General features: G+C 36.2%; 1 protein-coding gene across 4 annotated transcripts in view; it reads right to left on the minus strand.

The window, feature by feature from the left end:
- The window catches only part of ZNF451 (zinc finger protein 451), an 85,458-nt gene that overhangs the window by 6,096 nt on the left and 54,675 nt on the right, over positions 1–24,687 (minus strand). For all 4 annotated transcript variants that reach the window (XM_045802990.2, XM_087856980.1, XM_045802997.2 and 1 more), the window contains 7 exons: positions 23,621–23,774; positions 22,990–23,137; positions 20,587–22,196; positions 15,877–16,020; positions 14,608–14,738; positions 12,805–12,991; positions 5,317–5,382 (listed from right to left, as the gene is read on the minus strand). In XM_045802990.2, the coding sequence (XP_045658946.2) occupies positions 5,317–5,382; positions 12,805–12,991; positions 14,608–14,738; positions 15,877–16,020; positions 20,587–22,196; positions 22,990–23,137; positions 23,621–23,774 (2,440 nt within the window). The remainder of the gene's footprint in view (positions 1–5,316; positions 5,383–12,804; positions 12,992–14,607; positions 14,739–15,876; positions 16,021–20,586; positions 22,197–22,989; positions 23,138–23,620; positions 23,775–24,687) is intronic.

Raw genomic sequence — 24,687 nt, forward strand, 5'->3', positions numbered from 1 at the left:
TTTTTTTAAGCTTTTGGTATTCAAGGCAATCCCTGGGAAAACACCAGCTGAACACAAGCTAAAAGAACAGACACTTAGGGGCATCTGGCTGGCTCAGTCTGAAGAGCATGTGACTCTTCATCTCAGGGTTGTGAGTTCAAGCCCCACACTGGGTGTAAAGATAATTAAAAAATAAATAAATAAATAAAAGGAGTAGACGCTTAGATACTTCAATGATCAGACATGACAAGGAATATATATTATTGATTCTGGAACAACACGGGTTTGAACTGTGTTGAACTGTCCATTTATATATGGATTATTTTTTATAAACACAGTATATTACTGTGAATGTATTTTCTCTTCCTTATGGTTTTCTTACTATTTTTATCTGTAGATTATTTTACTGTAAGAATACAGTATATAATACATATAACATACAAAATATGTATTGACTATTTTTTTTTAAGATTATTTGAGAGAGAGAGCACACACACAAGTGGGAGGAGGGGCAGAGGAAGAGGCAGACTCCCCACTGAGCAGAGAGCCTGATGTGGGGCTCGATCCCAGGACCTCGAGATCATGACCTGAGCTGTAGGCAGACACTTAACCAACTGAGCCACCCAGATGCCTGTGGACTGACTATTTTTTGTAAGATTTATTTATTTTTAGAGAAAGAAAGAGAGAGTGTGAGCATGTGCAAGCTAGGGGAGGGGCAGAGTAAGAGAAATTCAAACAGACTCTGTGCTGAGCCATGGAGCCTGACGCAGGGCTCAATCCCAGGACTTTGAGATCATGACCTGAGCCGAAATCAAGAGGTGGACGCTTAACCAACTAAGCCAGCCGGGTACCCCTACAAAATACACATTAATCAACAGTTTGTTATTGGTGAGGCTTCCAGCCAACAGTGGGCTATCAGTAATTAAGTTTTGGGGATGTTAAAAGTTATATATACATTTTTGATTCTGTGTGTGTGTGTGTGGGGGGGGTGTCAGTGTCCCAATCCCATGTTGTTTAAAGGTCAACTATAGTTTGGAAAAGTAAGTAAACACTGGACAACTGCAGCCTTCAACAAAACAGCACTCCGGGGAAGAAGAAAGAATATGATTTCCAGTGGTACTATGGTATTTGCATAACCAGTTTTCAAAAACAACAAAAACACAAAGAATACAAAGAAACAGGAAAGTATGGTCCATTTAAAGGGGGAAAAAATGAGTCCCTGAGAAAGTCTAGACATTGGACTTACTGGACAAAGACTTTAAACCAACTATCTTAAATATGTTCTAAGAGCTAAAGTAAACCATGGACAAAGAACTAAAGGAAACCAGGAAAACAATGTATGAACAAAATGAGAATATCCATAAAGAGATGGAAATTATGAAAAGCTACCAAATAGAAATTCTGGAGCTGAAAAGTACAACTAAAATGAAAAATTCATTACAGGAGTTCAACGAATTTAAGCAAACAGAAAAAAGAATCAGCAACCTTGAAGACAGGATAATTTATCCAGTTTGAAGATAAGAAAGAAAAATGGAAAAAAGCAAGCACAGGCTAAGGGACTGGTGGAGTACCATCAAATGCAATAAGATATGCATTATGGGAGTCCCAGGAGGAGAAGAAAGGGACAGAATGAATATCTCAAGAAATAACGGCCAATAAATGTCCCAAATTTGATGAAAGATATGAATCTACACATCTAAGAAGCTCAACAAACTCCAGGAAGAAACTGAAAGAGATCCATACTGAGACACATAAGAGTCAAACTGTCAAAAGCCAAAAACAACAAAAGCAGCAAGAGAGAAGCAACTCATCAAGTATAAGAGATTCTCAGTAAGATTAGCAGCTTATTTATCAATCCACAGGGCCAGAAGGCAGTGAGATGACATATTTAAAGAGCTGGAAAAAAAAAAAAAAAAAAAACCAAAAACTTGCAAATCAAGAATTCTACATTCAGCAAAACTAGTGTTCAAGAATGGAGAAATGAAGACTTCCCCAGATAAACAAAAGCTAAGGAAGTCTGTTACTAGACTTGCCTTACAAGAAATGCTAAAGGGAATCCTACAGGTTGAAATGAAAGAACATTAGACAATAACTGAAAGCTATATAAAGAAATAACGAATATCTGTGGGAATTTTGTCTGCCTTAATTTCATTCTCTTTGAAAGAGAGGTAATTATGGTAGAACAGGAAAGAACTCAGTAATAGGAATTAGAATACTTACACGTGAAGCATGCGCCATCATTTTGAGACTATGAACGTGAAGGCAAATTACTTAATGCTTAGAAGAGTTGTTATGATTACAGTTTTTTCTCTTATCCTATCTTTGTTCTTTAAACTGGCCACAATATATTTTACTATTTATAAGATTAATTATATAATGACTGTTATTAATTGAAGAAACTCTAGGGCAAAGCACTGACATTTACAGAAAGACGGTTTTGCAATGGCAACCATTCACATAATGCTGGTCTTTTTTTCTTTTCCATTGGTTTGAGTGAAGATACCTCTAAGTAGCCATTCTCCAAAGCAGGCCTTAGATGCAGGTAACAGTGAGTAACAGTAATAATGATGATCAATATCACAATAACAGCAGCAGCAACCAGTACATGTACTGTTTACCATGTACCAGATTATTCTAGTAAACTAGGTATACTAGTATTCCCATTTCTTAAAATAAAGAAAATGACACACAGTGAAGTTCAATGACTTGCCCAACTTTACATGACTCATAAGCAGCAGAGCTGAGTTTTAACCAAGGCAGTCTGAATCCAAAGTTTACACTCTACATCACCATACTGTGTGGCCTCTATTTCCCCTGTCTCGTATACAAAATAGATTATGGAGGATCTTTACGACTGGCATGGGTAGTCAGAGTCTGATATTGGTCTACAGAGAACAACAAAGAATGAAACAAATCATGGTGGTGGGAGGGGAGGGTAGATAAGGGAAACTACCACTCCTTAAGGCAAAAAGTCACAAGCAGATTTATCCTACCTTTTGCTACCATTTGTCAGGCATTTATAGTGTTATGTTGGGAAGGGGAAGAATGAAAAGAAGCTTAAGAAGTTATTTAAGCTTTTTTTGAGTTTTGCTATTAGGTCTGGACTAAAATCACTCTGCTTCCATGGTGTAGGGTCAATAAAATTACCCACTCTTCTCCCAGCCAAATCACCTCTATCTTAATTTCCCTTATTCATCTAGAGAGAGATGGGTCCTAATGGCTCTAACATGTTCTGAGTCTGTTACAAGTTTATTCTTCAACAAGCAATTATTTAGTGCCAAACACTGGGTGCTATAGGTACTGGGGAAATAAAAAACAACAACAACAAACATGATCTTACTTGTAAAGGGGATAAGACAGAAAAATTTTAAATCTGCTTGGTATGGTACAGAGGGAACCCAGGGAAGGCAGCAGTTAACTCTTTCTAAAGATGGTAAATCTAGAAGTACTGACCATACAAAAATGTCTACAAAATGTCAGTTCTCTATGGCTCAACCTAAGAGATGAAATTTGAGCTAGTTCTTGTTGGGTGAAAGGGAAAAAAGAAGGGCATCGGAGGAAACTGGAGGAGACATATTCCTTAACTTATATGGAACACTGTGTGTTTCGTTTATTTACATAAAACATCAGAAAATCAAGCACACTTCTAACACTTTGATTTTTCAAGTTGATTTTTCCCACCTCCTATGATAACTGCTAAAAGTTTAGAGAATGTTTTCTTGAATTCTTTAATAGTAATCCTTTTGCCAAACTAAAGAATCATAAAAATATAAAAACTTTCCAGATCCTAAAATAACCTAGATAACAAAATGTTAGAATCTCTGGTACACATTGCATTATACATATCTCAGATTTCCTGGGTTAGCTAGGAACCATAAAAACTGTGAAGGCTTCTCAAGAGTGGTTATTTAAAAGTTATGATTTTGTGTGGCATCTTCCAAAGGATTAGTCATGAGTGGCAAAAAAAGGTTGCCAAGTCTGAACTATTTAAGGTGCTCAATGGTGTTTAACTTTTAGTGGCCTTGATAAACAACTTGGGTGGCAGGTTATTTACTTATTTATTTAGATTTTATTTCTTTGAGAGAGAGAGCATGAGCATGAGCAGGGGGAGCGGCAGAGGGAGAAGTAGACTCCCTGCTAAGCAGGGAGCCCGATGTGGTACTTGATCCCAGGACCCTGGGATCATGGCCTGAGAGGAAAGGAAGACAGACGCTTAGGAAGGCAGATGCTGGTAACCAACTGAGCCACCCAGGCGCCCCTTGTTTGTTTTTTTAACTCACAAAAGTTCTTTCATTTGTTTAACTCATCATTATGTGGCTGCTAAGCAATGAGCTAGACCTTGAAAAACTATGTTGAGAAAACAAGTTGGTCAAAAAACTTGCTTTCAATTAGGTTGTAGATTTACTGCCAACTTTGTTTAACCACTGAATTTTGGCTATAAGAAAGAAAGATTAGAGTTTTCTACTTCATTGCATAGATGAATAAGTTTCACTGCCAGATTCAAATTCCCAAACTCCTAATAACACAAAGCTCTAGTATGCTCTTAATTAAACTAATTGCATTATGTGAGAGATCAAGCAAATACAGAGAAAACAAATCAGCTGGGCCCTTTTGTCTGTGCTTGTTTTGCCACATTTTCCTCCCTACTTTCTAATCTCCACATTCCCACTCTCAAATGTCCAACAACCAATACTTTATTGGAATGCATATTAAGGCTTCTACTGTTGTCCTTTAATGTTAAAGGTGCCAGTATAATGGTTTCAATTCTTCAGTGAAGCTTAAACTATTCTCTAAAATCACTGTTTTGTTTTTCCCTATGGTTATTAAAAAGCAATCTGTTATGCAAAATCCAAAGTGAGTAAAGGGCATATGACATAACCAAATAGTGGTACAGCCTGGAAATGACTTGATGTGAGGCTAATACAAAAGTTCTTTTTAACCTATAGAAGAAAAATAGTTTTTCCCTTAAGAAGAAAGACAGCCCAATAACATTTACATATAAGTGCTTGTTTTCATAATTCCACTGCTTAACTTTTAATATTCTTAATTTCATACTACTCAAAATAAACAAAAGTTCAGAAACCAAAACCTTCTCCTAGCCCAGGGTTTGCAAACTTTTTCTGCAAAGGGTCGGAAAATATTTTAGGCTTTTGTCCCTAACTCATCTTACATGAAAAAATGCAAACTCTCCCTTAAACAAGGAAAACAATGTTTTTGAAATTCAGCGGTAGGAGGGAGTAGGTGAAGGTGAAGAGCAGGTGAAGACGCAAGAGAGGGAGCAATTAAAACACACACAGATAGAGTCAAATAGAAAAAGGATTAACTTCATTAGGTTACCTTCTGTGGATCTCAATTCTTCTACTGAAGTATTTTTTATACCCAGGTTATCATCACTGTCACATTCTGTAAGGCAAAATCAATAAACACAAATGTATTTCTGAAAAAGTTATTGTGCCATAACCTATGTATTCTCAAACAATATTATTTTCAGTGACTTCTTCTGTACCCAAGCTTACTAATTACAATTCATTAGTATTATACCACTTTCTTTGTAGGTTTGCTTTTTAAAAATGCTTACCAAATACTACCTAAATCAAGGAGGGAAAAAAAGTAATGAAATAATTCAATTTTAACTCTATACTCAAATTATTTGAAAAATTTTTTAGCACAACTGTTGATGAAATATAAAATTCTATTATTTAAAAAAACTGGAAATTAAGAAAAGCTGGTATGTTTGTTTAAATCTAGCAAATAAATTCCAAAGCTTAATTTGCATGAAATCACCTTAAAAATTTTAAAAAATGGTAAGATAAAACTCTTCATATTTTAAAAATCATGCATTCATTGCTATAGAGACCACAGGTTTAAATTAGCAATGCCTCTTCATAGCACAAACGCGCTTACCTGACATCTTACATACTTTCATAATGAAAGACCTAAGTCTATAAAAACGACATTGGCCAGGTTTTGCAAAAGTCACTTAAAATTTGAACCAGTGACCAAACATTGGATTTATCACTTTAACTACATTTAAATCAATATATACATCATAGTGACTGAATCAGGGTTTAAATAACTGAATGTAAGTCATATGGACATATTTGATTCTGTGGAAAACGTAAAAATTCAAATATACATTTAAAAATTAAAGATTTTTTTAAGTGTTTATAAATGAAAACCACTATATTTCACATATATTTCTTTGCTGCAAAAATTTGTTGTAAGTCATCTTTTACCATTCCAGCAAAAACACTTTTTTTTTTTTTTTTACAACTTGTTATATGCACCTACGAATTCAAGTATTTCAGGCAATGTTTTAGGGAAATAAAACATTACATTGACAATTTGAAGAACGACAAATTAAACCTTAGGAATAAAGAGAAAGTACCCAAGGTTTCTGTTATTACAATTCAAAGTTAATGCCAGTTTTGCAGCATGTCTTAACTGGACTAAACAATTCATCATTGCATACAAGGCCTAAGGCAAAACTGTAGTTTGAATCACAAGGATCAGCATGATCCTCAGCTGCAGAAATTAAAAAAGGTTTCCTTTCCCTCAAACAGCACCCCCCGTAGAGCAGAGAAAATCATGAATATTCTCTCCTATTTTCATTACCTTAAAAAGAATTATATCATACAGATTTTTAGGATAGTGCCCAAAGCAACAACCTATAGATGTCTCATTAATAGGCTGAAGAAACAACAGTCAGGCAGACTTTTAGAATTAAGTTCAACAATTATTTTATATAATGCCTCCTGGATAGAGCATGATGCTACTTCAGTCAGCCGCATTTGCACAGCATAAGGTGAACTTTTATGTTCAATATTAGATGGCTTTAAAAATTTGTGTAATTGGTACGGCTCTATAGATACCAACCATACCTAAGGCTTCCTTCCACCCTTTCATTCCAAAATGAAGACATAAAGTAAACAGATATGACAAAGTCCGAGGTCCTGTGGTGTTCAGAGTCAAAAAAAATTATCTTAAAGCACAGTAAAATCTGTTTTCAGTTTGAATTCACTAATTCATAATAGCCTCTGTTCAAGTTCATCCTTGCGATACTTAAAAAATATTCTAGGTATATTAATTCTTTACATAAAACTGCAAGGAAGATGTTTAACACTAAAGAACTATAAGCAACTGAACACACAAAACTGTGTTTTTAAAAAGAAAATTTTACATAAATCAAGTCAATGTTCTTCAACTAAGTTACAAGATCTGGTCAAGTTCTGTTATATTTTAGAGCCCACAGAATTTGTTATATAAGCAATTGTCACCAATGATATAGTAAAAAATGGTAATATAGAAATTCAGTCACAGAAAAGTGGGGCTGACATAGGGGCTTCTTTGTTTAATTATGAGACGAAAGGGAATTTAATAGTGCTGCTCACTTTCCTTAGCTGTGTTTAACATAATCAGCAGTATCAGAACCTAGAATCAAATATTTTCTGCCCCTCCCATGCATCTTCCTATTAAAACAAAACAAAACAAAACAAAACTCTTATATTTGGTATCTTTACACAAACTCTGCAATGTCATTACACTGCAGCAAAGTCTCTCATTATCTTTATCTTTCAAGGAAATGTTAGAGTCAATGATTCACACTGAATTCTCTACATCATAAAACCAGACATTTGTGTCAGTAAAAGCCCCAGCCTTAGCAGAAGATACTGATAAAGAGAAAAATACTTGCAGGTAGCTTATTTTAACCTTTCTGGACCTCTGCTCCCTCATCTATGAAATGGGATAATCTAACACATCCTACCTCAAGGTGTTGCAGAGAGAAATAACATGTGGAAGTTATTCTTTAAACATGTGTTTAAATATCTTCAAATGCTACAAATATAAAAAGTAGATAGCACTGTTGCTGGCACATGATATGTCTTCAATAAAGATTAGTTCCCTTTTAGGGAGTCTGGGTGGCTCAGTCGGTTAAGCATCTAACTGTTGATTTTGGCTCAGGTCATGTTAGGGTTGTGCGTTGGAGTCCTGCCTCACCTCGGGCTCAGTGCTGGGCTTGGGAGTCTGCTTAAGATTTTCTCTCTCCCTCTGTCTCTTCCCCCTCCCTCTCTTAAAAAAAAAAAAAGTTCCCTTTATTTTTAAATTTTTTTTTAAAGTAGATTCTGCACCCAATGTGGAGCCCAATGCAGGGCCTAAAATCATGACCCTGAGATCAAGACCTGAGCTGAAATCAAGCCAGATGCTTAACCAACTGAGCCACCCAGGCACACCCCCTCTTTCTCTTCTTTAAAACATTCAAAGATTTTATTTATTTATTTAAGAAGAGGGAGAGAGGGTGGGAGAGGAGGTGGGGGGGTGGGGGAGGGCCAGGAACAGAAGGGAAGGAGCAAGAGGAGGAGGGAGAACGACAAGCAGACTCTGCACTTAGCATGGAGCCAACTTGGGGCTGGTTGCCATGATCCTGAGATTATGACCTGAGCCAAAACCAAGAGTTGGTAGCTCAACCAACTGAGCCACTCGGGCGCCCCTCTTTTTTAAAACATTTAAGTGACAAGTTATATCCGCATCTCTGGATTATGACTCTCTGGTTAGAATGAACATGTATTTGTGAATAAAATGTAAAAGGTCCAAAAAAAAGAGAAAGTCTACCTGGCTCCTCTGATTAGAATTACTAGAAAAGATTAATGTATCTTGCCAAGTTTTAAAACAATGAGGAGTACACTCTAAAACAGAACTGATGAAGTACAAGGGACCAAAGGTGTCAATTAAGGACAAATTAATAGATGTTTTAAAATATCTCTAAAGGGATTTATACATTTATTATAGCTGTAATCAAAACGCTCGTGCTGGAATCCTGATGCTTAGAAGGAGAGAAAATTTATAGGGCAAAAGCCATGACATATTCAAATCTCCAACTTAGTCTAAAGGCTTACTTTGCTGCAAAAAGTAAATGACTTACCCTACGTTAGAGATCTAAGAAAGTACCAGTAGCAAAGCTACTTAGCTGTTCCCTCCATGCCAAGCAAAAAAGTAATACCTTATCGCCAACTGACCGCACATTCATATTCGGAATCAGCCACTCCGAATCTCTTTATTTTTACTGAGATAAGTACCTCCTGAAAAAACCTTCAATTAACTGAAAAACTGGCAAAGACTAAAAATAAGGTATCACATAAGAACTGATTCTCATGACACTATTCAACAGTCTTCCTTGTTTATACTGGAAGCTCCAGTCTAGTATCACTTTCTGGTCCTAATAATGGAAAATTTCTGAAAAGTTAGAAAGAAATAAGAGGCTCAAACTTTTATCATTTGTCTATGCTATGGTGGAGATTAAAAAAAAACTGAAAAATGAGCAGACTATCTCTAAATCAATGATTAATATAAGAGAACTTCTCACTGGATGTTACTTACAGCATGAACATTTGTCATATCCTAAAGAGAGTTTTGTGGTATGGTTGGTAACTAGGAGCCTTGAGAACACAAATCCCCTGAAATTGCAAGTGATATTGTATATACATGTTCATTTTTGAGGAAAAAAGCATAGAAAGCTTTCGTCAGATTCTCAAAAAGGTCCACTGATTCCCGCCCCAAAACCACATTGCCTTAAGAAACTGTCTGGTTGTCAAATCTGAAGATAGGAACACTGTGCTAATAAGCGAGAAGGAAGGAGTTATCCTGGCATTCTTACAGTAAACAAGAGTACCTAAAGGCCCGAGAAGAATTATGGTATTTGTGAACACTGAGAAATTTTCTAAGTCCCAATATATATCAAATATCATTTTTTTAAACAAATACTATTATTCTACTACTTACAAAGCCATTTATTAGGAAAGGTGATGGAATAAAGTTATCCAAGGACTGTTCTTTGATTTTCCCGTTACAAAGTTCACTACTAGGCAATTTGATGTCTTTAAGTCTTTCATAAAGAAAAAATAATTGTCTTAAACTGAATCTGAACATACTGTGATTCAGTATAACTTGCTTTTTTGAATTTTAGAATTAGTTACAAAAGCATCTTCAAATCTGGGTCTAAATGAAACACGATTTAAGGACTGTACACATCTCTGGCCACTTAGTTTTAATAATTCTCATTACTTTTAAAATGTAGTGCTATAGCACATGAAAAGATGCTCAACATCACTAATCATTAGGGAAATGGAAATGAAAATCACAATGAGATACCACTCCACATCCATTAGGATGGCTATCATCAAAACCAAACAAAACCTGGAAAATAACAAGTATTAGCAAAGATGTAGTAAAACTGGAACCCTTATACACTCTTGGTAGGGATGGAAAATGATATAGTCGCTATGGAAAACAGTATGGAAATTTCTCAAAAAATTAAAAACAGAACTAGCTTATGATCCAGCTATTCCACTTCTGAGTATATACTCAAAATAAAAGCAGGGTCTTGAAGAGATATTTATAGATCTATGTTAATAGCATTATTCACGATAGCTAAAAACATGGATACAATGCAAGTATTCGTTGATGGATAAGTGAATAAGCAAAATAAAGTCTATACATACAATGGATACATACATTATTATTCAGCTTTTAAAAAGGAAGGGCATTCTGATCTTTGCTATAACACGGATGAAACCTGAGGACATTCTGCAAAGTGAAGCAGGCCAGCCACAAAAAGACAAATGCTGTATGATTTCACTTATATGAAGTACTTAGTCAAAATACTGTAGAACGGTGTTTTTCAGGGGTTGGGAAAAAGTAGGGAATTACTGTTTAATGGGTATAAAGTTTCAGTTTTGCAAGATAAAAAGAGCTCTGAAAATAGATGATGGTGATGGCTGTACAAAATGTAAATGTAGGTGACATCACTGAAGTACATACTTCAGAATGGTTAAGACGGTAAATCTTATGTTCTGTATATTTTACCACAATAAAAACTACAGTAAAGAAAAACTAAGGGAAAAAAAAAGTAGTGGCTAGGAATCATATTTTCTTCTTACGGTAGTAATAATAAAAATAGTTGCTATTTATTGAGCACTCATAGTACTTTATATGCTGTGCTAGATACTTTACACATATCACTAGTTCTATGACTTCATAAATACAAAAAGTGAGGGTCAGAAAAAGTTGAGTAACTTGCCTGAAGTCACACAGCAAGGAAACAGCAAGGTTAGCACTCAGACCAAAGCCCACAGCCTTCTTTATGCACTGTACGATCTCTGCATTTTACAAAAATTCAGAGTACACAGGTGTCCCCAAAGAGCAGTAAATTCAAAAGAGCACTGAATATGGGGCGCCTGGGTGGCTCAGTCCTTAAGCGTCTGCCTTCAGCTCAGGGCGTGATCCCAGGGTCCTGGGATGGAGCCCCACGTCAGGCTCCTCTGCTGGAAACCTGCTTCTTCCTCTCCCACTCCCCCTGCTTGTGTTCCCTTTCTCACTGGCTGTTTCTCTCTCTCTGTCAAATAAATAAATAAAATTAAATAAAAATTAAAAAAAAAAAAGAGCACTGAATATGAACGAATGATTAAAAAAACACCTAGCACATACGGGTACTCAGAGGGGAACAATCACTGTGTAACAATAACCTATATCTTACCTCCAACCCTAACATACCCACGCAGACCTACTTTATGCAGCTTTCATACCACGTAAAGTTGGTAAGAGAAGCAAATCCATAACAGGTTTTACAGTGAAAATTATAGAAGAGATGTTCCCCAAAGCAGAAGCATAGGAGAAGGAAAAAGGGCTGGCCTTGGGTGCCAAAGATAAAAATCCAAGTATTTTACAGGATATTAAGTACATGTTGTTAAGGACTGAGGACAGGATGGCAAAAGAATAAAAGAAAAAGAGATTAAAAAAAAAAAACACAGCAACCAAAGAAAAGAAAAGCAAATAGATGTAAACAAAAATTACAGAATAGGAAGATAAAATTCAGTACTAAGACATGACATAAATACGCAAAACAGAGTTGATTTTCCTTTAAAGAGCAGAGTTGGGCTAGTAGATTAATGATTCCTAACTTTGAGAAAGTAAATTCATATACTGTAATTCAGTGATGAGAGCAAAATTCTTCAGAATGGGTTTTCAATCGAAATGTGGCTCCAAAAATGCTGGAAAAAAAAAAAAAACAGCTAGAAGGAAAGTTGAAAAACTTACAGCATATAGTAAAAATGCCAAAAATAGTTTTTCATTGAGGTCATTCATTAGTGTCTTCAAATCTTAGCCATGGCTGCAAACCATTAGGATATTTAAAATTTTGTTCTTCTGCACATATTTCAGAAATTACAAAAAAAACCTCTTCTAAGTCCCTAGAATTACATCCTTTCTTAAACACTTCTTAGTGAAACTGAACATAAGCACACCCCTTCACTGAACAATATCAGAAAGTCAGAGAAGAGAGTGTAAGTCCTGGGAATAGGACAGGAAGTACCTACCCCTTCTAAGGAATTAAAGCTCTCTCAGGGCTTCATTTTTGTCCCTGTCAACCTCCTAAAATTGTCTTTTTTTTTCTTGCCATATTATTATTTATTGCTTTCTGGTTTAACCTATAAGCAATTAGCTTTCTGAAAAACTGAAGATAAATTTGGTATTTTAGAAACACGGTGAAAACCTGGATTCTGTGCTTTGCAAAACTGTGCTTATTTCAAATCATGAATATATATTTTATACATATGAATACAGATTTTATCTAATAGATCAGAAACAGCTCCAGAAAATTCTAAAACACTAAAAGAATGAGAGAAAAGGAAAAAATAAGTAAGACAGAAGTATGAGAGCATGATGCTTTAGTGAGCAGCCAATAGTTCACTAGTGGACAGCAGTTTATTGGTTTCGCTCAGCAGTGAAGTCTCCTCCTCTTGGGCGGTTTGCACTGTGACTGCAGCTGCGTACCTTTGGTGGTATCAGATATGCTATTTAACAAGGCACACATCATATCTCCCTCTAAATGGTGAGGATTTAGTATATGTGCTGGCCTCTGAGTCTTCTTAAATTGATTCTCTAGCTCCAGAAAACCTTGATCTCCCGAGAGGATGGTGAAAGGAATTTGCTTGGGTAGTTGTTCATCTAGACGGCCAGCCTAAGTTGAAACAAAATGCGTATGTTGACAAAAATCAGTACTTGAGGTTTAAATTAAGTTACATCTATTTCAGAATAACCACATATTTAGAAAAGTGTATTTATTTATTTAAGATTTTACTACTTTTTAAAATGAATCTCTATACCCAATGTGGGGCTCAAACTTAACCCTGATATCAAGAGTTGCATGCTCCACTGACTGAGCCAGCCAGGCACCCCTAGAAAGGTATATTTAGCTTGTTTTCTAACTCCTGCCAAAGTATGATATAAAGATCTCCTTTACAAATAAAATAGGCCACGTTTAATCAAATGTAAAATGCCATCAATTATCAGATATTTTACGTGCCACCAAGAAAGAAAGAAAGAAAAAAGCCAAAAGAAGTCACATAAAGCTGGAATGCTATAAGGGGCTACACACTTAATTTAAGGGTAAATAAGAAATAAATCTGCCGCAGAGAGAGGGTAAGAAAGGTAATCTGCATAACTCAATCTTAGCACTGAATAAATGGAAGAGGAAATGTCTTATAGTTTAAAATGTAAGCAGCAGGGGCGCCTGGGTGGCACAGCGGTTAAGCGTCTGCCTTCGGCTCAGGGCGTGATCCCGGTGTTATGGGATCGAGCCCCACATCAGGCTCCTCTGCTATGAGCCTGCTTCTTCCTCTCCCACTCCCCCTGCTTGTGTTCCCTTTCTCGCTGGCTGTCTCTATCTCTGTCAAATAAATAAATAAAATCTTTAAAAAAAATAAAAAATAAATAAAATAAAATGTAAGCAGCAGCCAGCAAGTTTGCATAGAGGGGCGCCTGGCTGGCACAGTTGGTAGAGCATGTGATTCCTGGTCTCAGAGTCATGAGTTCGAGCCCCACGTTGGGTGTACAGATTACTTAAATTAAAAAAACCAAAAAATTTAAGGGGTGCCTGGGTGGCTCAGTTGGTTGAGGGTCCAACTCGTGATTTTGGCTCAGGTCAGGACCTCAGGGTTGTGAGACGGGGCCGTGTGTTGGGCTCCAGGCTGGACATGGAGCCTGCTTAAGACTTTTTCTCCCTCCCTCTGGCCTTGCCTCTCCCCACTCTCTAAACAAACAAACTAACTAACTTACTTCAAAAAACACACACAAAAATACCCAAAAAACAAAGTTGTAGAGTAAATTCATGCTATCGGTAAATCCATAAGCAGAGAATTTAATTTAAAATGGGTCTCAGGTTGGTAGCTTCTCTAGGTGACTGGCAGCTTCTCTAGGTGACTGGCAGACTGACAGACAGAAGCAAATGCAAATCTCATCTAGGCCAATGGTGATTTTAGTTAAAGTGCCTCCCAGTTTCAGAGATGTTAAAAGTGAAAGTATCTTAGCATACATCAAGTACAATGTCATCTCTTGATCATTAGTTAAGGGTCTACAATGAGTAGCTGACAGTCTGCTGGGAATTGGGGAAAAGCAGTAAATAAGTATGATATGGGCCCTTGCCCTCATTAGTTGTAAATAGAACCTGATGCAAAATGTTTTATACAGAAATACAGCACTGAAGCATGCTCTGTAGTGTCATTACGATCCAAGCGGAAAAGAAATTCCAAATGGGTCCTAGATTCACATTAGATTTTGAATAAAATAATCACTCACATGCATACATATGGCAAAATCAGCAGCATCTTTTCTTTTACTACAACGAGGGTGAAGGAAGAAGCATCCAATCCTGTTCAGGTAATTATAAATCTTACAGTTGAGTGGAGGCTTCCAATTGGTGTTTCCTCCTATTATTTTTAGAAAAGACATAAATGATAGTCAAACAGAAAAAAAAAAAAAAAGAACAGAACACTAGATACAAATGAATGCTCAATCACAAAAAAACACATACTAGAGAAAAATTTTTCTAGAGGGTAGGTACACTAGATTAGAATGCAGAACTCAATTCTGGTATGGGTATCACCATTTTGTTGCTTTACAATCTTGGCAAAATAGGCCGACTTTCTTCAATCTGCCTATTCATCTGGAAACACATAGGTATGCTAGTGACAATCAAAAGTAATGTGTGTGAAAAGTCTCTCAATGGTGTAATTCTATAAAATGTTAGTGGTTTATTCACAAATATGTCAAGGCTACTCAGTGGATAGAAATTATGGGCAATCAACAAAGCTAACTTTACCAAAAGACTGTACTGGATAACTTTCTCCAGGTCAGTACATTTCTATCTTAAATCCAATCCTCCTCTTTGTATGTTGTTCCCTATCAAACATGAAGTTTATTGGATGTTCACTATACTAACCTTCTGTAAATCAAAGAAGTCTCTCTCTCTGTTTGGTCAATGGTTTGTGAAGAGATATTTAGAGGAATGAACAGTAAGGATGAACTGAAGAGGCAGTTATGGCACCGTGAAAATCATACTAGTTCTGTAGCCGTGAGGCCCAACCAAGTTCAAAAGCTAACTCTGGAAAAAAATAAACTTCTCAGCATACTTCCTTATATTTTAAAAAGGAGATAAATATAATAATCAGTAAGCATGGATTAATACCAAGCACAGTACCTGGGACACCGCAGGTGTTGAATAAACATCTGCATGTGTTTAGATGTAGTATCTAAAGATCCACAAACTTTAGGTCACCAAAGAGAGTTAACATTTACCACAGAGAAATTTAAAAAGAAAAATATTCTAGCAGAGCAGCTACAACGCGAAGTGACAATATTCTAATTATGTTTGCATGTTCTGGTCAAAAAGGTTCTAGAGCAGTCATTTTAAAGTGAAACATATTCTAATGGAAAAAAGAGGAATTCTATTCATGTTTGTATGTTCTAATCAAGAAGGTTCAAGAGCAGTCCTTTTAACATGAAACATATTCAAATGGAAAAAAGAGGACAGGGTATCATCTCAAATGTTTTCCTTATCAACCATACCTTGAAAACCCCAAATAAATGTTCCTTGGTTAAGATGGCCTGGTAGATGACCAAAAAAGTTTGACCAGTTATCAAAGTCTACAAAGACTATATGAGTCATGGTTCGCAGATAATCCAAATCTGGAAGCTCAACGACTTCTTCATCTGAGAAGAGAGAAACATTAACCTGAATTTGGTAAGAATTAGCTAAAACCATTTTAATTCCTCAAGTTTAAAAGATATATAGAATATACAAAAATGTTAATCTTGAATATTATTTTCTAAACCTTTTCATTAAGTCCAAACTTGTACATGACACAGTATACTTAAACACCAGATAAAAAATATTCTGAACATTTCAAAAACTTTATTATTCTTTCTATATATACATGCCATTGACCCTAAAGCCTGCCTTTCTTTTTCTAAATTTTTCAGCATCACGATCAGACTATCACATTTAGCAATCAGCAGCATGGGTGTAAAAAAAAAAAAATCTGTATTAAAATCCTTTGTTGGAATGCTTTACACTTTCCATAGAACAGAAACTAAAATAACCTGTTACACAATTAGTCACAACTACAGTCCTCAAGTTTTTTGCCCATGCACGTTGAGTATTGTCTAAAACATGTCTTCTTTGTAGCAGCTAGGCCCCGCCACCGCTATGTTTGGTTGAGTTCACAAATCTGTTGTTAACATGAAGCTTCCCTGTCACTCCTCTGGCTCTTCTCTCCTGCTAAACTTTGTTTCCTGTTAGTAATTAAAACTTTCTGCCACCACCATCGCTACTGCTGCCGCTGGAACCACTACAGCCACCGTGGTTTTGTTGTTTGGCAAAGTATTGGCCTCCACCACCACAGGGGCCAGAGCTTCTGCCTCCAAAATTTCCTTCTTTCATGGGTCCAAAATTTCAAGATTGATTGGTTGTAATTGCCAAAATCATTATAGCTTCTGTTACCTCCAAAACTGCTCCCATCATTACCAAACGCATTATAGCTAAGGCTTTCTTTAAAAGTAATTTATACAAGGAATTTAAAAAAAATAATATACTGGAGAGACACCTGGGTGGCTCAGTCGGTTAAACATCTGCCTTCAGCTCAGGTCATGATCCCAGAGTCCTGGGATCGAATCCCTCATTGGGCTCCTTGCTTGGCAGGGAGGCTGTTTCTCTCTCTACCTACTGCTCCCCCTGCTTGTGCTCTCTGACAAATAAATAAATAAAATCTTAAAAAAAAAATGTACTGGAGTAACTAGAAGACCAAGTTTTGTTTTGTTTTGTTTTTTTTAGGTAATATTTCTTTTCTTTTTTTTTTTTTTAATGATTTTTTATTATATTATGTTAGTCACCATACAGTACATCCCCGGTTTCCGATGTAAGGCTCGATGATTCATTAGTTGTGTATTAGAAGACCAAGTTTTGAGGCTAAATAACCAAAAACTTGTACCATCCATCAGAATAAAATTTTAAGGTTATCTGTTAAGAACTTCTCCCCCCAACAGAAGTTTGCTCTTTTCCCAATCTAGACTGATTTATTGGTAACCTGTTAGCTATGTTAAAAACCCTAGACAGAAGAAATGAAATTACCTACAACCCTGCTACCATAAAGTGGTGTATAAGAGGTCCTGGTAGCACACCAGCACCTCCTACCATAAACATCTTTCTCTTGGTTCTCTTAGGTTCTTTCCTCTTCCACCATTTTCCAACTCTTGTTCTCCATACCTTCACTTCTTTCATACTTTTCTAGCTTCATAAGACCTTGAAGTTTCTAGTGGTTAGCAATGCAAACCCTAATATTTTAAATTATTTTTTAAAATGACTAGGTTTGATCCCAGGGTCCTGGGATCGAGCCCCGCATCGGGCTCCCTGCTCTGCTGGGAACCTGCTTCTTCCTCTCCCACTCCCCCTGCTTGTGTTCCCCCTCTCGCTGGCTATCTCTCTCTCTGTCAAATAAATAAAATCTTAAAAAATTAAAAAATAAATAAATAAATAAATAAATAAAATCTTAAAAAAAAAAAAAAAAGACTAGGTTTTACTCTACCTAATAGAGACCCCCTCAAATATACTACTGCCATCCTCTCCCATTTCCATGCTACCCATCTTCTTTTATCTTTTCTTAAAATTCTTAGTAATTGCTGGGGCCCCTGGCTAGCTCAGCGTGTGGAACATGTGACTCCTGATCTTGGGGTCATGAGTTTGAGCCACACGGGTGTAGAAATTACTTAAAAAAAATTTTTTTTAATTCTTAGTAACTAGATTTAGATACTATAATCATCTATCAAACACAGACCAACATAAAGTCCCAAAAAGTAATTGGAAAAACAAAAGAAAAACACAAGAGAACATAAAAACAGTGTGACCACTGCTTTACTGTCTGAAGTAGAGCTGAATGGGTGGGTCAGTACTAGGTCGTGTAATCATTTCTTACAAAGACAATGCCATGCCTAAAGATGATACTGAGATCTACACATGTTATAGAGCAAGGATGTATAAATTCAATAGTTTATAAAAAAATTTTAGGGGCACCTGGATGGCACAGTTGGTTAAGCATCTGACTCTTGGTTTCGGCTCAGGTCGTGATCTCAGGGTCATGAGATCAAGCCCTGAGTCAGGCTCTGTGCTCACTCTGGAGTTTGCTTGAGTTTCTCTTTCTCCCTCTCTTTCTAAAAAACATTTTAGCCAAAATTTTCATATATCCTCATTGTCCCCACTATATATTGTATAATTTACCAAGAGCTAATATCTATTTAAAAGAATATCCATTTAAAATTATACTTCTAAACAAAATAAAAACATTGTACTCTTCTAGACTGACTTAGTCTTATCACACGGTGCAAGAAATAAAGTCTAGAGTAAGTACAAAGTAATCTATACCTCAATTTTCTCCCCGGTTTCTTGCTACCACTTGTAACTCTTCTCTCTCTTTTTTTTTTAAAGATTTCATTTATTTATATGAGAGAGAGAGACAGAGACAGGGGGAGAGGCAGGCAGAGAGAGAGGGAGAGCAGGCTCCCCACTGGGCAGGGAGCCCAATGCGTGGCTTGATCCCAGGACCCTGGGATCATGACTTGAGTCAAAGGCGGACATCTAACCCACTGAGCCACCCAGGCACCCCTGTAACTCTACTTCTATTTGCTATTTTAACTCTAAGTAATGGTTTTGCTTCCAAGAAAATCATAACAAAAATATACAAATTCTGACGTGATCTTTAAGATTTCTCATACTTATCGAATAAGGCCAAAATAGGAGGATGTGGAGGAAAAGGAAAAGGAACATTTATACACTGTTGGTGGGAATATAAACTGGTGCAGCCACTGTGGAAAACAATATGGAGGTTCCTTGAAAAATTAAAAATAGAAATACCATATAATCCAGTCATTCTACTCCTGGGTAGTTAATCAAAGAATATGAAAATACTAATTCAAAAAGATATACACATCTCTTGTTAAATGTGTGTGTGTGTTTGTGTGTGTGTGTGTATACACATACACGCAGAGAGAATATTCTCAGCCATAAAAAGGAATGAAATCTTAGCATTTGCAACAACACGGATGGATCTAGCCGGTATAATGCTAGATAGACAAATACCATAGAATTTCACTCATGTGGAATTTAAGAAATAAAGGGAAAAAAAAGACAAAAAACCAGATTCTTACATATAGAGAATTGGTGATTACCAGAGGGGCGGTGGATGGGGGGATGGATGAAATAGGTGAAGGACTTAAGACTACACTTTATCATAATGAGCACTGACGACTACATAGAATTGGCGAATCACTAATATTATACACCTGAAACTAATATGATAACTACACTGGAATAAAAAAAATTTTTTTAAATAAAACAAAGAATCAGCCAACATCAACAAAAGAATAAAGTCAAAATAGAAACAAAAAGAATTCACTTGATTTATCTTTTTAATGAACCTAAATCTAAATGATAAGAATCTAAATGTTCAGGATAACTTTCAAATCTGACTTTCAGAAACTATCAATTTCCATCATCTCTCAAAATTCCCATGCTTTTTGTAAAAGAAAATGTTATCTTAAACACATATTGTTTAGGGGCGCCTAGGTGGCGCAGCTGTTAAGCGTCTGCCTTCGGCTCAGGGCATGATCCCAGCAATCTGGGATCGAGCCCCACATCAGGCTTCTCCACTAGGAGCCTGCTTCTTCCTCTCCCATTCCCCCTGCTTGTGTTCCCTCTCTCGCTGGCTGTCTCCCTCTCTGTAAAAATTAAAAAAACAAAAACAAAAACAAAGAAACACATACTGTTTAAAGCTAATATATATTCGGGGTGGCTGGGTGGCTCAGTCATTAAGTGTCTGCCTTCGGCTCAGGTCCAGATCCCAGGGTCCTGGGATCGAGCCCTGCATGGGGCTCCCTGCTCAGTGGGAAGCCTGCCTCTCCCTCTCCCACTCCCCCTGCTTATGTTCCCTCTCTTGCTGTCAGTCAAATAAATAAATAAAATTAAAAAAAAAAAAGCTAATATATACTCTTTGTTCCCTTAAGTTTAGAGTAGTTGAATGAATATTTAAATATTAATATTTATTAGTGTTTAGGAATACACATCCCTAAAAAGTGTACACACTATGGTAATTAACTCATCATCCTACCATGTTTCTTACTTCCAAACTGAATCATTATTAGCCTTCACGAAAATGACAGCTACAATACATGTATGTTTCTCTATCAACATGTGAAATTTGCACAGATATTAGAGTTGTAAAGCCATACCTATATTCTGACAGCTTAGGTCATTCTCAGCTCCTTTCTCCATGTCTGAATTTTTTGGATGGCTTACTGTCTGTTTCAGTTTTCTCTCTGTATGTGAGGCACTGGCAGCAAACTTGTACGGGCTTGTTTTCTCAGATCCAAAATGAGCCACACTGGGTTTCCGTAAAAAGCAATGTTTTCTATGGAAGTGCTGCTGAGCACTCTCAGGATCATGAAATGCTTTAGTGCAGGTGCCACACTTGATCACATACTGCTGCTCCTCTTCCTCTTCACTGTTTTCTTCTTTGTGCACTTGATGGATATGAGTATTAATGTCGGCTACACTTTGTGCTGTTGCTGAACACAAGCTGCAGCGAAACCACAGTTTACCTTTATCCAACATGGTTTGGAGACATCTACTATAATCTTCCTTTCTGTTGACTTTACAGATGTAACTCTCATGGCAACCACAGGTTAACAAGTTACTGGTCTCTATTACTGGAAAATCATTCTCAGTTTTAATTGAAGTTTCAGTTTTTTCAGGCACAAACACATAATCTATGCTGTGGTGCTCCTTATAATGACTTAAAAATGTTTCTTCCACATTAAAGATAAGATCACAAAGCCCACAGAAGTATTTAACCTTTATTTCATTGTTATGCTCATCTTGGCAATGGCGGTATAGTGTTTCTATCTTGTGAAAAGTCTTTTTGCAATGGGCACAGCTATATCTATGAAACTGGTGACTTGCTAAAGACATGCAATGTTGTTTTACACATTCTTGGGAATCAAACATATCTTCACAAATTCGGCACTGCCATTTACCCCTTGGAGGACTGTTTGCTGGAGAATGATCAATAACAGTAATAGCTGAAGAAGGATTCTTAGCAGTCACATTCCTCACCAGTGTTGCAGAAGATGATGGCAACGTTTCACCTTCTACCTCATCCGTCTCATAAAAATACCTGTGTCCATTATGAAATTCAGTCACGTGTGCCATGATAGCCTCTTTTCTCATTATTTCCTTTTTGCATGTCCGACACCAGAAAAGAAAGTTATTTAAATGTGCCCCTCCATGAATCCGGCTCATATGTAAACGGATGACCCCTGAATCTTCACACACCTTTCCACAGACCACACACTTATAACACATCGTGTTTGCTGAGAAAACATGCTTTTCCACTGCGTCTTCACTTGGGAATCGTTGATGACATTCACAAAACCAAGTTTTTACAACTGACTTTTCTTTCTGAACACAAACCGTACCTTCGTGGTTTCTACCTTCTAAACTCATCTTCTTTTTTGGAACAGTGGTGTAATCTTGTGAGCTAGATTCTTGAACAGACATAGTTCTTTTAAGTGATGAAAATTTTGATTGATCTAGCAAGAGATGCAAGTCAGAAGAAGGTTTGTTCCCTTCACTGCTGTGGCAATAAAGTAAGACTGATTCTTCCATTGAGGTAATGACTCGGACTTTGTGCCCTGAATTCTGCTTGTGATTTCGGGTACTGTTTTCATCCATATAGACTTGGTTGCAATTTGGACAGTAACCTTTTAATAGGAATTTTTCTGCAACTTGGGCAATGCTCTTCTCAGCTATAGCTACAGGACCAGCATTTCGACAACGAACTCTAAATTGGATAAAAAAATAAACTCTTTTGTAAGTACTTTCTAAATACAGTAACTCTGCTTTCTACAGGAATTATAAACAATGTACAGACTTTGTTTGGATTATGATTTCAACAAATCAAATGCAAAATAAAAAACTTTGCGAAATAATCAGGAAAATTTGATAACTGACTAGTTTTTGATGCTATTAAAAATACCAGTTTTTAAAGGTGTGATAACAGCATTTTAGGATTAAAAAAAAGAGTCCTTACCATTTATAGTTACATATTGAAGTATTTACAGATAGAATGACATGATTTACTCTGAAATAACAACTTGCATGGGGTGACAATATAAATGAAAACATGACTGCCATGTGTTGATGACTACTGAAGCTGGGTGACTGTACGTTGCTTGATAATTTCCATTGTAAAGCCAATGATTATTTGATAAATTAGGCCTTTCACAGAAATTTAATCTTTTCATATGTATATACTTTCCATTCTGGCTGACTTAAAGCCAAGCTTCTACTTTAACCCGCTCCTCCCCTATATATACACTACTCACATAACACACCGAGAAAAATACACCTAGAACTGTTAGTTCATTTTACATTCACAGCAATATCAATATATCCACTTATTCCACACCTTTAATTTCTCTCATTATGCTAAATAGAATTAATTTCCAGACTAATGTACATTCTCATTTTAAAAGCAGAGAAACACGGAACAGAAAAGTATTTGTTGAATCCTCCCTCTGGCAAAGAGCTACTTGGGCAGGATTCCCTTACAACACAACTAACCCTGTACAAACCTGAAATGGGCAGTGAGCTCCATGTGGGAACGTAGTGTCTGGTGGCAGGCCACACACTTAACTTGAAATGGGACATCTTTGCACAGAGAGATCAGAAGTTTCTTTGCAAAAGATGGAAATGATATTGGATGTGCTATTCCCTGGTCATCTGAAAGACAAAATAAACTATAACTTGCAAAGATTTGAGTAGATAGCAACCCAACCTTCCATCCCTTTGCCTTTCTCAGCACTGGCTGGCATAAGTAAAAGATTGTTATTTATGTGATAAAAATCTAAGGGAAGTAATTTTCTAGCCTTAAGTACAAAAGATGCTGAACTCATGCTCAAAATCTGAGTCTTATATGCAGAGTAACACCCAACTTCCCAGATATTATGGATACATAAAAACATCATCCTAAATAAATATTTTCTTCCCAAGTTTCTCTTCATTCTTCAAAGTAAGTAAACCTTACTGTTAGCTGCAGATCAATATGGAGAATCTTTTTTGAAAAAGAAAAATGAAGACCATCTTTCACTTTCATGTTTTCAATCTAATGTGAGGATAAGTTTTCTCAAGAGTTATCTGAGAAGCATGGTAAATCAGCAAAGATTAAAGTAGCTCAATAATTTTCAGAAGAGAGTATTAACATACCACCCAGTTTAAAATTCTGATGGAAATGATTCTTTCCAGACATATGCTTCAAACACTCATCCTTGCTGCTAAAAAGAAGGAAGCAATGTGGACACGCAAAACACTGAATAATCTGAGGAAGAAGGTTGTTTTTATGTTCATCATCTGTAGCTTCCTAAAATACAAGGCAAAGCTGTATTATAGACAACTGAAATCAATATTCAATTTTTTAAAATCAACTTTCAAAATTTCTTATTTATTTGGAATATTCTATATCAGGTTTTAACATAAAAACTTTTCTTCCCTGAGTATGAACTATGGAATTTTTTATCATAAAAGAGGTTTCATATGCAAATTAAAAATTTTCTTAAAAACAAATCTTGACCACCTTTCTGTGACAATAAATATACAAGTACATTTACTTTCTATGTTTTTCCTTTTTTTTATATATACATCTATATTATGTTAATGGATGTTTTCATATCACATATACTTTTTCTTCCATTTTGCTTTATTCACTCTACTCTGCAATATAACCTATGTTTATGTATTCTTCCATAAATGTCTCCATGCTTAATAATTTACAAAAATATATAGAAATAAATATGCAGGGGACTGCCATTGTTTTACCAAATACTGTCATCTTACAGACTCCCCTGCCTCTTAGTTTCCCTTATTCCACAATACCTAATGGAAATCCCTAAAAGTCAACTGGCATATCTCTAATTCATTCTTCTCAATGGCTGCAAACTACTCCAGTTACTAAGACTTAGTCAACTATTCATTTCCAGGCTTTTCTCCCCTTGCTACTATAAACAATGGTATTGTAACCATCCTTAAATACATATCCTTAGTTATAGGTGTGTTTTTCTCATTATTCGGAGTGGCCCTATTGGGTTAAAAGGTTTATTTAGTACTTGAATATTAAAGGATACTGTATGACTGTTTTTCAAAAAGGCTCTATCAATTTACATATTCCCTAGCATTGAGTGAACCTGGCACAATAGCTACTATAGATCGTTTTTTCATTTTTGCAGTCTGACAGATATTGTGATACTCATTGTTACTTTAATTTTTATTGCCTACTA

This window comes from Ursus americanus, chromosome 29 (genome assembly GCF_024610735.1).
Source record: "Ursus americanus isolate L20-20 chromosome 29, mUrsAme1.1.p, whole genome shotgun sequence".
NCBI classification, from domain to species: domain Eukaryota; kingdom Metazoa; phylum Chordata; class Mammalia; order Carnivora; family Ursidae; genus Ursus; species Ursus americanus.